General features: G+C 42.0%; 2 protein-coding genes across 2 annotated transcripts; one reads left to right on the top strand and one right to left on the bottom strand.

Moving 5' to 3' along the window:
• Positions 1–818: 818 nt before the first annotated feature.
• Positions 819–1946, bottom strand: LOC306704760 (beta-crystallin A1-like; the record flags this gene model as incomplete). Its single annotated transcript, XM_079171274.1, has 5 exons — positions 1899–1946; positions 1615–1733; positions 1347–1488; positions 1106–1248; positions 819–966 (listed from the first exon to the last, which is right to left on the bottom strand). The coding sequence occupies exons 1-5, from the start codon at positions 1935–1937 to the stop codon at positions 819–821; spliced, it is 591 nt and encodes a 196-aa protein (XP_079027400.1). The 5' UTR covers positions 1938–1946.
• A 5877-nt stretch (positions 1947–7823) lies between these two features.
• On the top strand, positions 7824–17183 carry LOC306705073 (protein unc-119 homolog A-like; the record flags this gene model as incomplete). The annotated part of the gene is made up of 5 exons (XM_079171740.1): positions 7824–8073; positions 15352–15465; positions 15769–15868; positions 15988–16160; positions 17071–17183. 5 exons carry the CDS (start codon positions 7824–7826, stop codon positions 17181–17183), a joined length of 750 nt encoding a protein of 249 aa, XP_079027866.1.
• Between the last annotated feature and the right edge of the window lie 2 nt (positions 17184–17185).

Here is a 17185-nt window from a genome sequence, read left to right as displayed (position 1 = left end):
GTGAATATTGCAGATATGTTTTCAATATCGTTTCAATTTATTTCCCCCAAATTCAGCCTGCCATATTACCATATACCATATTGACATACTTTGAGACCTTAATTAAAATTAAGTTCTGTGTATTTGGACAACCCCATGATGAGTTCAGTGGGGTTCAAAGAGATGAAATCTCACTCATATCTTGACTTTTAGTCCATGCGATTCACCTTTAAGTTCATGTTTCATGGGTTGATTAGTCTTTGAGCTTTGCTGCTCAGCAGTGGCGTCAAAGTGTCAGTATAGAAAGAAAAGACACAGATGTGATTGAGGTACATGTCACTCGTATTGTAAATCTCTCTGTTTCTTTGCTCGTTCTCTTTATTCATCATCACAGGCAGTCATGGAAATCACAGTATCACAGCAAGACTGGTGATCGTGTTGATGTGGAAGACAATGACGATGATGATGACGATGATGATGCCATCAATGGTGGAGATGAAAAAGAGCAAATACGTTGAGGTGTTTTCACCGTTCTGCAGCCAACCCCAGCAGATGAGGCCTCTCTTTGACACTGATTCAGCTTTTTCTCTCATTTCTGTCATTCCTTTTTTTCTGTCTTTCTTACATCATTCCTTTCTTTTGGGATGTTTCTTTAAAAAATGCAAAAGTGCTGTGAACAACTGACACCAGTAAGCACCTGAAGTCCAGCCCGGGATCCTGCTTTGATTTGCTGGACCGGGAGATGGAGGTTTGGTGGGAGAGGAGGAAGAGAAGGAGGAAATGAGGTGCAGGAGGAGGGAGAGGAGGAGATAAGAAAGTGTGATGGAAGCCTTCCCCTCTCAGTGCTGGATCCTCCTGATGGACTGAATCTGGGGAGTCTGGGAGTGGGAGCCAAACTCACGGTAACACTTGAACTCTCCTCCGCGACAGTCACACTCCATGATGTACTGGTAGCCACGGTAGCCTGGGTACTGGTAGCACACAAAGCTGCAGAAATAAACAAGAACATGCTCATTAATTAAGCGCATACATCTAAATAATCATCGTTAAAATAGTTATGTAAGTAGCTGAAGGTGCTCAAAGTGTGTGTGAAGCTTCACAGCAAACATTGTGGCGATGGACTTACGCTCCACTCTGGATGTGCATGGATTCGACCACGTTGTTCATCCAGCCCATGGCCTGCAGAGAGGGGTAGTCATCGCACAGCTCGAACTGACGACCGGTCATGTTCTCCTTCTCAAAGATGGTCATGCGGGAGTCTTTGTGGTTCTATACAAACAAGGAGAGCAGCAGGTTTAGCACAACCTGGGATGAGGCTTAGCCTAAAGGGAAATAAGGGCTGTCTCTGTGCTGTATGTTAAACCTACAGCACAACAGATGGGCCTGAAGGAGATCATCCTCTCAATGCGGTAGGAGTTGCTGCCACTGTAGGCCTCAAAGCGAGGGTAGTCTCCCTTCTCCAGGACAAACTGCTGGCCGCAGAAGCTAGAGTGCTCATAACCCACCCAGCTGCAAGTAGAGAGGGAAAATAATACTGTCACAATCCAAGGAAATATAAAATCAGCACACTTTCAGAATCCATTTTGTTTTTTGAATCAGCTCTAGCGATTAAAAGAATGCTCGGTGGGTACGTACGCGCCACACTCGATCTTCAGGGAGCGGATGTTCTCCATCCCACACTCCATGATGTTCTGGCAGCTGGCGGTGAACTCCATACGCCTGCCCTGGAAGTTCTCCTGATCGTACACGGTGATCTGTAAAAAACACAGAAGACCACGAAAACGGATGAACGAAGGCGAGTCTAACGAATTAGCCCCCCCCCAAAAAAATACATAACAATTGAATCTACTTCTGATCATGCATTGGAACCCCTGTGCTCATGAGTAATGTAGTGTTAAACGTGTACACCAAACACTTACCTTCCAAGGGCCCATGGGCATGGGATTTGTCTGAGCCATTTTGTCTAGTTTTTCAGTAGTACCTGCGGGGAAAAACACAGATGGTCAGGCCCGCCGATGTAAGACAATGTTAAAAAAACAAACCTGTACAATAAATAACAGTCTATTACTCATCCTGTCTGCCACTTGTACCTCGCTGTTTACTGTCTAGCACAATTAACTCCCAGGTTTCTCACACAGACTACAGAATCAAGCCTCCTATTTCCTTTCCTTGATTTGTTTTAAAAATGATTCCCTTATTTGCAGTAAAGGTGAAGCCACTATGTCTTCCTTGCAACCAATTAAGACCCCCCATTATTATTACTGCTATGCCACTACATCATGTCCATAGATTAGGAAACTGTATTGTATTGTTAACTGGTTTGACCTACCCAAACTGGTGAACTGTGTGTCGCAGGGTTCCACTGAACGGTCTGCAGAGGCGATGTGTGTGGGGGCATTTATACACCCATGGGTGACGGGTGACGGGGGGGGGGGCACGCCTGGACTCAGTCAGCACTTTGCTTTGGACTCAATTGTTTTGTTGTGTGAGCCACAGAGGGGTTAACACGCAGACACACAGGGATTCATGCAAACACAAAGAGGGCACACACATATACTGCCATGTGGTAAATATATATGTCGGGGGAAAAATATAGTATAATATAAATAATAGTTTTCTTCACCAGTATGTAGATATATATATGTGTTTTGAATTATTTTGGATTCAATCTTGACTCAATGTCCACGTTTCTTTTCTCATAATAATTTACACTCATTGTATGTCTTGTGATTTATCAAATGAAAAAATGACACTATGTATTGTCTTTTGTCGTTATATTAATGTTAGTAGAAAGAGGAAAATTCTTCAAAAGCCACTTTTCAGGCAAACTTGGAACGAATTGCATGACAGTTTTTGCAAAAACTCCAAATAAGAGCATGTATTCTATACTAGTCAATCATTAGTCAAAGTCAAATCTTTAAATTACTAGATTATTACACGGATTCAACCAATCACATGCTTGACACGTTGGATACTATCAGGAATTTAAAAAATGATCAGTCTTTAATTAAAATATTTGAACTCATATTATTTCCTCATTCTTTACCGTGTACTACATAGAGGTTGTTTTTTGTATCTGTTTTTTATTTTATGAAGTTTGTCTCAGCACCCACAACTCTGACTGACTTCCAGTGTCCCTACTCATTATTACATGTGCAGTGTATCATCATGTTGTTTGTCAAGACTCAGATCAATTGTTTGTCTCCCCCTCCGTGTTGACTCATTTGAAAATGCTTTAAAACATTAAAGGTAATCTAATTTCCTGAAACTTGAATATCAAGTTTCATGACTGCTGGAAAAAAACGGATCAATGACATTAACACAGGATTTGAAACAGGAAGCTGGCGGCCGTGTTGGAAATCTAATCAAGCTCTTTTATGGACAATAACAAAGCAATCCATGTTGGGGGGAAAGAGGGACAAGTTAGTTGGCAACAGAGTCAAAGCTGAGTAGAGTTTGAACTAAAATGGCAGTAGTCCATCATCAGAGTCTGATAGGTGTTCAGAGATATAATCTTTTATCAAAAACCAGTCCAAACTGATTCACCCTCCCAGTGGACAGCAGCAGACGACATGATGCTGCTTTTGTCCTGTTTTCACTTTGTGGTTTCAATGTGAGTTATGAATGAAAGCACCTGTTGCTATTTTTGGCAAACCTGCCCGAGGGAATAAATCAACAATGATGGTTAGCAGGGGGCAACGGCACCGACTGAAAGGTCTCATTGGCAAGAGTGGCAGCGGGAACACAGGGGAAATGTTGAGTATAGGTGGGATGTATGAAAGACGTCAAGCTGTTAGTAACTTGTCAGACTGCTGATTGATCTGTACCATGCAATCCCCCCATCAAGCCAATCACACAAGCATCTTTTAATCACACTTTTGTGGAAGCTTTTTTAGAGCATGCGTTACTGCTTATTTAATTTATTCCCAACATCTGAATCAAAAGCTGTTTTTACCGTATTTTACGGCATCCTTTATTGTGTCATTAAAGTAGGAAAGCACAGAGCACACAAAACAGAGAGAGCAGCTGATGGGTACACCCTCCGCTCTCTTAGCTACACTGGACAATAAACATTTAGGAGTGGCTTACCGAGGTCAGCACATTGCGCAGACTCTCTGTCTGTGTGTGTGTGTGTGTGTGTGTGTGTGTGTCCATATCATTATGTGATTGTGTCTACAGTACAGAGAGAGAGAGAGAGAGAGAGAGAGAGAGAGAGCTACAGGTTGACGTAATAATATCACAATAAGAATATTTTTGTGAGCACAATCCTGATCAAAGTGGATCTGTTGAGATCAGAATGTGAGTCGGGATATTGTATGTTTGTGTGTGTGTGTGTGTGTGTGTGATAAATCTGTTAAACAGTCACAGTGTTGGGACTCTTCTTAATGGGGACAAAATGCACATCCCCATAACGGAGATCATTACATTTTAGGGTCAAGATTTTGTTTACGGTTAGGTTTTAGATTACGGTTATGGTAAGAGTTAGGATTAGGCTGGTCGCGGTTATGGTAGGTCTCCTGAATGTAAGTCAATGCAATATCCCCAAAAGTCATGAAAACACGACGTGTGTGTGTGTGTGTGTGTGTGTGTGTGTGTGTGTGTGTGTGTGTGTGTGTAGGTGTGTGTGTGTGTGTGTGTGTGTGTGTGTGTGTGTGTGTGTGTGTGTGTGTTTCTGCTGATGATAGCAGCAGCAGCTCAGACGTGACAAAGGGACAAGCAAACTCAGCAGGCTGATGTGAAGAGCCAACAGTGACCATATAGCCGGCTTTCAGTGCACACAGACATCCACATAACAAAACATCAGTTTCTTCTATACATGTTTAACAGACAACATTACAGCACATACAGTCTCTCTCTCATACACACACACACACACACACACACACACACACACACACACACACACACACACACACACACACACACACACACACACACACACCAGCCATATTTAATACTAATTACAAAGAAACAAGCAAAATCTTGATATCTGTTTGTAAAAGGCTATCATTACATTATCTTTTTCCAAGCAGGGTTTTTGTTTACTCTAGAATTTAATATTTTAAGGTTGTGGTCAGCATATGAACAAATGTAACCATCACGTCCTGTCTTGCTTGAATGAAATTGCTCTGGGTCGAGGGCACCTGTCAAAATAGATACAGTAAGAAAACTCGATCTCATTTATCCCTCAGCTACTCAGGAAAGGACAACAGTAAACGCAGACTGCCTCTAGGGTGCAACATTTCCACATAAACCCGGTCAATCAGTGCAGAGCCACGTGTGAAACATTAACGTATTGCTGAAAAGGACTTTGTTTCTTCCTTGACATGAAATCTCCATACACTGAATATTTAGGCCGGTCTTTGTCTCACCAGGGACTTTGTTGTTGCGGCTGCTGTTAACCGCAGGTACAGTTGGTTTGGTGCTGTTATCATCACACACAGTGCCACTGCAGAGCTGTGACGGATCTTCATGTGTGACTGAGGTCTCCAGTGAGTCATGCAGAGACTTTACATGCATCAGTGAAAGAGAGACAGAAATAGGATTAATACCTCACAGAGAGTTGTTTCCATTCTGCTCTCTAGGGACAAAATAAGCCTATATGACTCTTTGTTTCCCACTGTACAGCAGTTGTGATTGTTTCCAGCACCAACTTTAAATGTAAAGGCTGGAGAATACGCAATTAGAGCTGAATTTATCAATCTTTATTTGGTGAATGAGGCTGGAGATCTTAGCCTTAACACAACTTCTGGGAGCTGATTGCAACACAAGCAGTGGTGGATCATTTTCTTTACTTGCTTTTAAGAAGTAAATGCAGCAATAACACACTATGAAAACATCTACATGAATAGCAAAAGTCGGCCATCTCCCAGCGTCTCTTGTGTCTCATGTCTGAGTGTGTTGGTGTCGTTGTGGCTCCTCCACTCACTCTTCTGGCTCCCTGATTGCTGCCAAGCTGATTCACCTGTTGCAAACTGCACAGCTGCAACCAATCTACTCATTAACGCTGCAGAACATCAACTCCATTTCGTCCCTCGCATTTCATTAGATCGTTGTCACAACTACCGGTAGCTATGCTCAGGCTGAACTTTGTATATGAATAGCTTTCCTTGTATTCTTGTAACCTGTGCAACCTCTGTATCAGTGTCCTGCATTTGGGTCCACCTGTAAGGCACCACAACACAGTTGTTTTAAGTACAGAAGAGTAATAATTACCAATTCATGCTAAATGTCTCTTCTCCTTGTTATTGGACTATTGTTATAGTTGCATTAAAGTAACAGTGTGTAACATTAAGGGTGATCCATTGGCAGAGCCGTTTCAATCTACATGCAAAGCTGGTTCTCTTCACGGTGCCGGATGCCATGTTTCACATGTTTCTATAGTAGCCCTGAACAGAGTAACCAAACGCATGTTTTCACGTTTTCGGGTCAACCTATAGTTTTCCTAATGTTTTGGCGAACAGAAGAAATTTCAGTTGGTTGCACTCTGCAACCTCACCGCTAGATGGTGCCAAATCCCACACACTGCACCTTTTAAGAAGGAAGCAGGTATCCATGTTGTCAGTGGTGGAAGCGGTACGCCTACTGAGATTCTTCACCTGAGCTAAGTTAAAGTACCAATACATCAATATAAAAACACTCCTTTAGTATCAAGTATCAGTTTTGCATTCAAATCTAACTTCCTGGGGAGAAGGAAAAAAATATACCCTCTCCAGAGGTGGTGACAACTCACCGCTCTGCAGGTTGGATTCACTCTCATAAATGAAGAACTGAATTTGTCAGGTTTCCTTGATTACACTTGATGGATGCAGTAGGCTACTTGTACTTGTACAGCTTATAACGCTCTTATATTAGCTCTGTTGCTGTTGTTTGCACTGTTAGAGTTGTTAGCACCGTTAGCTGCTTGGCGCTGACTCAGCCGTCTCCATGTTGAGAGCCGTGTGGAGGCAACACAAATGCTCCGAATTCTTTAAGATTGGCTATGTGTGTTCTTTTTTATCTTATGTTATTATAATGCAGGGGATAGTGGCACTTTTACATTGGCTTTGGCAACACATATGGATCCATTATCCAACAGATTTTAAATCCTCCTCAACCAATTATCCAATTGTATTTGTTTGCCTTATGCCATTGCCAATTTTGTATTAGTTTTCAAAAGTTGAGTGTATCAAGACTCAACTTTTCCGAAAAGATGCACGGAAAAAACTGTTTGAAAGTTACAGTGACTTCATCATTATTTCCCACAAACTACTATAAAAAAAGTCCTTATTCAAGACGAATGGTAACATTTAACGGAGTTTATTGCTGCCTTAGGGGCCTCAACAGAAAGGGAACACACATTGCATATGATATAAGGCTCGTTTATCAGCGGTTTTGTCATCTGGATTGTTGCGTGCATTTGACGGTTGCTGCACAGATTGCGCGTAGAAGCACCAGGCACTGAGACGACGCCCCCCCCCCCCCCCCTCCTTGACAGCAACTGCCATCTGCCGCCTCTTTTTCAGTTTCAAACCCATCAGATTATTTACCACAGACTATAGCTTCACTTGACACCGCAGAAATAGCGTCTCAGAAAGCAGCTGCGCAATAAAAAAAAATACAAAAATCAGCCCGCTTTCCACATATTGCGCTCACAGCCAACGAGAGCCGCGGCCGCTTGCATGCAAGCCGTCTGCGGCGGAGACAGACTGCAGGCTCATAAAGACGAAGTGGATTTGAATTAAGCACCGGATAACATACAGCGACTGTGCATCCTTCGGTGAAGGAGGGAGGGGGGAGAGGGAGGCAACTGTTTTGTATCTTGGAAGCCCTGGGTTAGGAGAAGGGGGGAGGAGGAGCGGAGAATGAGCTATTATTGTACCAGCAGAGGCAGCAGCCAGGACCCATCAACCGTTAAGAAGCCTGCCGGTAATAATCCGGGCAGATACACCGGAGGCACAGACAGCAGCAGCCCGAAGCAAACGGCAGCGATGAAAGTGAAGAAGGGCTGCAACTCGACCGACGTCGGGGTCCCGGTGACCACGGAGGAGGACCTGCTCGGCAACACGGTGATCACTCCGGAGGATGTTCTGGGCTTGCAGAAGATCACAGAGAGTAAGTTTACTGTCGGTTATTGCGTGACACGCACAAGGACAAAGGTGTTGAAATGTTCCAGCTCCTGCATGAGTCACGTATCACGTCATTGCCGTGTCCCCTTATTTATGTAATCTATTTAGGCCCTATTCCAGCACATGGTAATGCATCACTGGAGCCCTAGTGAACGTTAACCTCCTGTGCAGGCATCTCGGTTGCCCTGTGACCTGCCAGCGTTGTTGGAGGTTAAGTTCAGCACACGGTGGGTGTGCTTTAAATAACACCATGTGCAGTTCGAGTAATTGTGATGGAGCGGTGAAAGCGTCCTCAAATGCAGATGTTAGTTAATTTGCTGCAAACATGCATGACTTCCATTTTATCCTCTTAAACAGGATGATTTTATCCGACTAGAAGGATGCAGAATGAGAATGGGGAGGACTGAGGAGGCATCCTTCAAAGCAGTATGCTTCCTTTACATCAGTTCACATTTACTTCAGTGCAGAAGTTTTCACCTGAGCAGAGAATTAAAACACCCAGGTGTCATGTCTGTGTGTGTTTGTAATCGACAAATTCATTTTTGTTTGTGTAGAATACAGATATCTAAAAAACCTTTTCCAGCTCTGGAGCTGGTGTTGAAATGTTCTAGCTGGAGTTTACAGTTTAATTCTGCAGGCAGGTTGTTTGGGATTTAAAATAAACTTCATCAAAAAGGTTGTATGGTATTGTATCAGTAGTAAATTAAGCTTTTACTTAAATATAAATAGCAATAAGGTCCATTACTTATATACAAGTAATACCACAATGTCAAAACACTCCGTTACAGTAAATGTCTTGCACTCAAAATCCAAGTTAAAGTACAAAGGTTATTATCAGCACTTAGGTATTTGTTATCAGACAGACTGACCCTGTTATACATCTGCATATGATTGCATATTACAGTGCTGTAACATCAGAAAAGTAGCTACTATCAAAGTAAAGTTTAGGTTTAGTAGAGCATCTCATTCAATGATAAACAAACCAATTTTATATTTATTTTCTTGGCATTTTCTGCCTCTTCACACATTTTGAATACCATGTTGAACTTTAAACGGCTCATTTTAATGACATATTCATCATGTTACAATTATAAAGCTTAATGCATTTTTCTTTTTTATGTCACACCTCTAAATCTCAAACAAGCCTCTTATAGAGAAAACATGGAGCGATAGCTCTTATGTGCAAAAGAACAGCTACATTTATCACCAACTCAGGTCTTAAACCATGTAGTTAGCTAATAGGTGGCCAGCAGGGCATTTGACTATTTAAAGACCGGTATAATACCTTACACAACACGGTTACATTGGCCATTACGGTGCAGACTGAGTGTGATAACATGCAGACATGTTGGATTTTCTTCCAGCTATTTTAAAAGGCATTTAAACTCACCGGCACACATTCACATTTTGTACTGATGGTCTTGTAGCTTTCCACATGTGACAGTGAGATAAGCCATGCAACTAGTGCTCGTCTCTCTATAAACTATTTCTACAGTGAAGATAACTTCCTCAAATCATATTTGTCATCATTTTATCCTTTTTCTTATTCGTATTACCTTTTCGCGGAGCTCATGCTAATACAGGACGTTCATGCTGTAATGAGGAATCAGATCTTGCTCATCCACTCCCAACGTAATCACAGTTTACTGAGAAGAGGAAAAGCTCTGGGAACATCCTTTGGCTCAGCTTGTTCCTTGACAGCCACCGTCAAGTTTCTTTAAATGTCTTTTTAACTGCAGCTGTTTTTTTTTGTATGTATATGTTGCACACATGAGTGTCTATCTTTGTGTTTTGATCTGTCTGTCGTTGGTGATTTCCATGAGTGAGTCTGTGTGTGGGATCGTTGTCCAGCTGCACAGCGACGTCGTAATGATTCGGTCTCCCACGCCGAACTTAATATGGTCTTGGAAACTCTCACTTTTCTATCTCGCAGCATCATCGCCGGAGGCAATATAGGAGGCATGTGTGAATCACCACAGCAACGTGAACACACGCTTGAATCACTACGGCATCATGAAGCATCTCCCCGTGGTTACAGCCATTGGAGCGTGCAGCTCTGTTCTCCTACACAGTTCCTCCTCTTCTTTCTTCTCCTCTGCTTCGCCGTATCACGTAGCTGTGCTGTCACTTGATGGATTACACAGACAAAACGGACATATGTGCACACACACTCACGCTTGCTTGTGGCGGTTATACAGAGCAGGAAACTGCCTGAAGAAAGCCACTGCTGCCCTTCTGTTGTTTTGTGACTCGTCTGTCCCGGTTATTTCCTGCTGCTGCACATTCTCAAGTGGCTGAAATTGATTCCCTCCCGAAGTGGCATGATACACAATTGACAAAACTCCGCACAGCTCAGTCATACTTGACAACAGTTGTGAGTCAAAAACGTTGTTGATTGAAGCTGTTAGGAGCATAGATGTCTCACAGGAGAGGAAACTTCCCTTTGTGTCGGATACATTCTCACAAAAAAGACTTTCAAATAGTGTGAATTTCCCACTAATCATTTTCTGCTCCATCCGTCTGGTAATCAAAGCAAACTGCTGAGATTTATTCAGATTTTTATAGATGTAAGCTTTCTGCTCAGTTGACTGATCTGATCAAACTTATGTTCTTAACTGAATCTTAATCTGCCGAGTCAGTGGACCCATCACAGACTCAGATCTGCAAGAAAGACTCCCCTGCAGATACTTGTTTCTTTTAGGGGAACAGTTAGAAATTATTATCTTTTCAGATTAATCAATTGATTTGTTTCAAGCTGAAATGATTTGTTGATTCAGTTAATGTTTTTGATGAAAGATTCATTATATTTCGAGCCCAAAATAGGAAAAATTGCCAATAGTTTTCTGATTCCAGCTTTTGATATGTGGAAATTTGACACATGGATCATTGACATTGAATACATTTGGATATTTTGGTCGAACAACACATTGACGAAACAATTTCTAAAAAGGAATTATTGCAAAGTTATTGTTAGTTCCAGCCCTAATTTTGTTTATAAAATCCAGAGCTCACAGTAACGTTTTTAAGTAGCACATTTCTCTTAAACATTCATTTAATTTACATTATAAATCAGAGAAAAACTGCAATTCCTCACATTTTGGAAGATGGAACCAGCAAATGTTTGAAACTGTAGCCTGATAAACAAGTTAAGCTGCTAATATGAGTACAAATTAGTCATTAAGTATTTTCGGATTTTGCCCTGTTAAAGACATTTAATTTGACCAAATCGATTAATAGAGAAAGCAACTGGCAGATTAATTGATAATGAAATAATGGTTTGTTGCAGCGCTACTCGGATTGTCAAAGGAACATACTGGTTGAGGTCGAGGACTGATGAATTATTGTCTATATCTGGACACCTTGTAGTGCATCATTGTACTTATACAAGTGTTACTTTGAGTGCTTTTGTTTTAACTGCCAGTTAGTTTTAAGTTTAATTTACTGAATGTAAAGCATTATCTTTGTTGCTATGGTAAGTCACGGTATATGTTTTAACAGGTGTTATAACGTCTCATTACTTTTTTAGAAATGTGGTCGGAGTCTTTTAGCAGTGTGCTGGAGCAGATCTGATGCAGTTAAATGCTCCGTACTGTCAAGTTAAACGGGGCAGCAGGTGATGAAACCGAGGTCGAATTGATTTGCTTTGTCAGAATAATTATGAGATTATACAGATGGGTCATAAAATTAGAGAAGGCCCAACACATACACTGACTCACTCATTGTGCCATGACCCTGTAGTCAGGTAAATTCAGGTCAGTAAGACAGGGACGAGACGTGTCGCCCTCTAAACCTGAACACTATCGAACTCCATCACAGTTCGCGGAGTGATTAGAAGAGGATGTTGTCTTTGGCACTGCAACCTTTTTCTGGCTTACAATGCAAACTAATTAAAAAGTTGTAAAGTGAAGATGACATGGCATTTTAGAGCATTGTCCTTCTGCAATTTGGCATATTTTACGTTTCATTCATTCATTTCAAACACTTTTTTTTCTCCACCGTTTCACATTTCCTTTCCCCTTGCTGCTTTAACAATGCCCCCCCCCCCCCTCCCGCTCCAGTAACTTGTTGGATTTGCCCAGATACAAAAAACTAAACAGGATCAGTCCATGTGAGCTGTGTTGGACCTAAGTGCCTTCTTCCTCCCACTTATCTGGTCGGGCTCTTCTCTTACACTGTTTACAGTTATACCTACAAAAAGAATGCACAATAAGTTGTCTTTTCCTACGTAATCCTCGTAATCATGAGCCAGCTGTGTCAGGAAATTCTACTTTCAACTTTAATATGAAAATTGTAAAACTAAGTAAGTGAGATCAAATATACATAAAAAGCAGCCAATAAAACAAACACTGTTTGTGTGTTTGGGGACCTTCATCAAGACAAAATGAGAGAAAATCAGTTTGTCCACATGTGATACTCTTCAATCTGACTTGTTACTGAGAGCCGCTGTGAGGTGATCAAGAGGAGAGGAGACGATATGTGTGGTTTACATGCCAACGGGACAGAGTGGTAGAAGTCCAGTATGAGCTGGTTGTGTTGTGTCAATAGTAGAGAAGCCCTCACTGAGCTGAAGGGAAGCTTATGTCTCATGTGGGATAACAAACCTGAGAGTGGTGGGTGTTAATTACTGTAACGAAGCACGAGCACGCAATGACATTTTCTTTTTCCCCGCGAGGCTTTCTTGTACGAGTGTTCACCAAACTCTCTGAACGGCTCAAACTTGTTGCAAACTGCTCCTTTAAACCTGATTAATGCCACCAGTTCTCTAGATTTTATCTTCAGCATTTGACGATCGATACTTGTTCCACTCCAAATCAAGTATCATTCACAACAAGCTTCTGTGAGGCTGCACTCAGGCACAGCGGTGCTTAAAAAGGATAATGTCTGCATGCTAACATGCTCACAAAATATTTTAAATGCATTTCGCCATTTTAAGATCGATCATTCTCAGTTTTTGTCCAATTTCATGTTGCTTTAATATGGCTTCATATGCCAGTAATCTTAAACCCTCCCACTGGAAGGTTCCTAAGATCTCTCCTGTCCCAACGTTATCTGGGTGAACAGCTAAAACAAGCTAAGAACTGTTTATTTAGGCTGAATCTAGGCCATGTGGTACAGTGTGTGTTGAACTGTGGACCTGAGCAACTCAGTTTAGCCAGTAAACTGCTGATTCCTGCTGTGATGGGACACCAATCAGCCGAGAGATGACAGAAAAGAAACTGCAGCAAACACTCGTTGAGCAGCTACTTCGTCAGAAATCTTTACTTTTTTTATTACCACACTTTAAACCATTTGTTAAAAAAACTATAAAAGTCCTAAAGAGACATATCGTTGTGTTGGTTTCCAACACCAAAAAAACAAAAAATTGAAGTTTGAATAAATTACAAGTGAAGGCTGTAAAATATTGAATCTGGAGGTCGATACATTAGTCTTGTGACGAGAACACAAGACATCTGAAGTCCCTGTTGGTAAAAACAACTGCTGACGTTGAAGTTTGAAGAAGTGGTTGAGACGAGCTTCCTGTTTTCCAGCAGCGCTGCAGAGTTACTGCAACACTTATAGTGATCTTAGTGTGTTTCCTCATTCAACTTCACGTCACTGAACACTTTGAATTCACAAATGTTGTCTTTTGGTCGGATAAGTCCTATAAAGACACACACACACACACACACACACAGGGACAGGGACGGGTTCTGTCTGGGTGTGTTTACTATCACAGCACCCCGAAGGAGAGCTGACAGTGATGAACAGGGGTCTGATCGCGGCTTCATTAGCTCCTAGCAGCAAGGTGTGTGTGTGTGTGTGTGTGTGTGTGTGTGTGTGTGTGTGTGTGTGTGTGTGTGTGTGTGTGTGTGTGTGTGTGTGTGTGTGTGTGTGTGTGTGTGTGTGTGTGTGTGGATCTTCAGGTGTTGTACGCCGGCGTGTTCAGCTGATGTGTTCAGAAGAGCCGACCTCAGCATTCAGACTGACAGAGGAGCAAAGGCATCCGAGCGTCACAACGAATCAGATCAGCTCTGTCAGGAGGGAGCACTCTTTAAACGGAGTCGACAACACGCTGTGACTTCGGGTTATGTTTCTCTGCTCCGGCATGAACACATGCACGTGAGAAATAGCATGCAGGGAGCATTGTAAACAATCCTCCAGGGGGAATTAATGTAGAGATAAACAGCATTCAGGAAGCAAAAAGGCTCCAGCTTGGTAACAATGTGAGTAAGTGACTATGAATAAACACAGCACTGCGTAATTGCATGTTTATTTTAAATCAGACCTTTACCGTCAGTGCTGACCCTCCTGTTTCTTCTTACACACATCCTGATCTACCAAACTAAAAGACATCATGACATTTTTTTAAATGTACCAAAAGTAAGATACTGATTGAATTTAGCGAAAAACTTCATATTTAATCAAAAATATGAAAAACAAACAAACCATCATGAGATGCAGAGTTGGGAGCTGATGTTAACATCTGGACACATCACGTCATCTTGTTTTTTAGTGGGAAGCTGTCGATGCGTCAGAGAACAGCTGGTGGGTTGATTGGACAGTCAGAGCTCCCATCATTAGTGATTAAATTATCCCTTGTGCACTGATAGGCGTCCATGTCTCCACTGTTGTTCCTCTTTGTCTTTGAGCAGACAGATGTGGTCAGCCGACACAGCGTGTGTCTGTGTGACAACTGCAGATGTATTAACTTGTAATCACACATTCACTGACTCAGACCTGCAGCGCTCCCCTCTCTGAAACAACGTTATCCCAAATGTATTTGTCGTTTACTTTTCATGCACGTGAGCTTTATGATGTGCCGTAGTGAGGCAGTGGAGACGATGGGGAGATGTGGAAGTTACACATGCCGGCCTGCGGTGCCATCGGATCAGGCAGAAAGTGTCTGCTCTGCCGGGGAACGCTAATACGCAGTGACACTGCCCGGTGAGGGCAGGAAGGATTAGAGGAATGAAAATAACTTGTGTCTCTTTCTTACTGGGTGTGTGTGTGTGTGTGTGTGTGTGTGTGTGTGTGTGTGTGTGTGTGTGTGTGTGTGTGTTTGTGCCTCCATTGTCTCATTTTTGAGGAGATGGCTCCTCTAACACATTGCCTAAATGAAATATTTCTTCAATGACATCTTATAATATCTGATCACTTTTTGACCCTCTCTGCTCTGAACACATTTCACTCTCAAAACGTATTGATCAGAAAGTTAAAAAAAGTGCATCCTTGGTATTAGTGTCTAATCTGTAATTCTCTCTCTATGTTTCCCTATCTTTTTTAGATTATCTTTGCAGCCCGGACGAGAACATTTACAACATTGACTTCACCAGGTTCAGGATCAGAGACATGGAGTCCGCCACGGTGCTGTTTGAAATCACCAAACCTCCATCCACAGGCGAGTCACTGATGGATTTCTTTCACGTAACCTATAATTACCATGAAAATACTTGCAGTAAATCAACATTATAAAGCACTTATCCACTAAACAAATCCTTTAACACATTGGTGTTTATTCTACCAAACAAAATGCATAGTTTTTGATAGCAGACATGAACTGGAATGTAAAACGGGCACTTATTCTACTTTTCTGGGTTGTTTAATACTGTGTGTTTTGCAACAGGCAAGCCAAGAAAATAACCGTAACTAAAAAGATCTACTTTAATTCTGTTTCTGTTCCGTGCAAACTGACTCAACTTAGACAAAGCAGGGGAGAAGGGGGATGTTGACCCAAACGCCGGCCGATTTGTCCGTTACCAGTTCACCCCCGCTTTTCTCCGACTGCGGCAAGTTGGAGCCACGTAAGTGAGAACGTGTGAATCTTTATTTATCAGGATGTGTCCTCTGTGTCTTTCTTTGTTTGTCTGTCATTTCCCTGCCCCGCTCACCGGTTTCTGTCTGTCTGTCTTCGTCCCTGCAGTGTTGAGTTCACGGTCGGAGACATGCCGATAGAAAACTTCAGGATGATTGAGAGACATTATTTCAGAGAGAAGTTGCTCAAGAGTTTTGACTTTGAGTTTGGCTTCTGCATGCCCAGCAGCAAAAACACCTGTGAACATATCTACGAATTTCCACCTCTGTCTGAAGACATCAGTAAGTCAATGTTTTTTGCTTTATAATATATACTCAATTAACAAAACAGTTGTTGATAAGCTTTCTTTCTTTGGCGTTCAATAGCAGTTCTGTCGAAGAGTATTTTTTTCTTCTCCGATTTTTTAATTTGAAGGATTTTTAGAGACCCAGAGATGTGAAAGTATCGAGTATTTCACAAGCAACAAGACGGGTCTTGGAGTGCTCTGTGTGGCTATGATGCTACGAGCTAAATGCTAACATCAGCCTGCTAACAATAACTATGATAACCTGCTGATGATAAGCAGGTATAATATTGACAATGGTCACTTTCTCAATTTAGTGTGTTAGCGTGCTAATGTTTGCTAATTAGCACTAATGCAAAGTACTGATGCGTTTAAGTATGTTTTGCATGTATTTGGTCATGAACCAGAGTACTAGACAAAGTGACACTTTGACCTGATGTTGGCGCTAAATTAAACTTGTGAGATCAAGACAATTATTAAAATGAATCCGGAGGGGGGACATGCATGTCTGTACCAAATGTCAAGGCAATCAATCCCAAAGTTGTTGAGACATTTCCCTCAAAATCACAAATGTCAACCTCATGGTGGTGCTCGAGGAAAAGTCAGTGGATCACCAAGACCAGTAGGATTCATTGTCTGGGGACCATGAATGTCTTTACCAAATTTCATAGCACTCTAATGAACGGTTGTCAAGATATTTCAGTCTGGACCAAAGTGGTGGACCGACAGACCGACATTGCCATCCCTATAGCGCCGTGCTGCTAGCATCGCTAAAAGAAAACACATACAAAATGTGTATTAATTGTTTCTTATCGCTATACTCATCTTGGGACCCCTTCAAATGTATCTTGGACCCCTTGGTTGTGAACCAGTGCTCTAACAGCAGTGATGTTTGTGTCTGCCCTCAGTCAGAGAGATGGTCCTGCACCCGTATGAGACGCAGTCCGACAGCTTCTACTTTGTGGACAATAAGCTGGTGATGCACAACAAGGCGGACTACTCGTACAACGGCGGGACGTAGAG

The sequence above is a fragment of the Pholis gunnellus genome, assembly GCF_910591455.1.
Source record: "Pholis gunnellus genome assembly, chromosome: 13".
In the NCBI taxonomy this organism is placed as follows: Eukaryota; Metazoa; Chordata; class Actinopteri; order Perciformes; family Pholidae; genus Pholis; species Pholis gunnellus.
The sequence above is the reverse complement of the archived record's forward strand: the minus strand, read 5'-3'. Positions and strand labels throughout refer to the sequence as shown.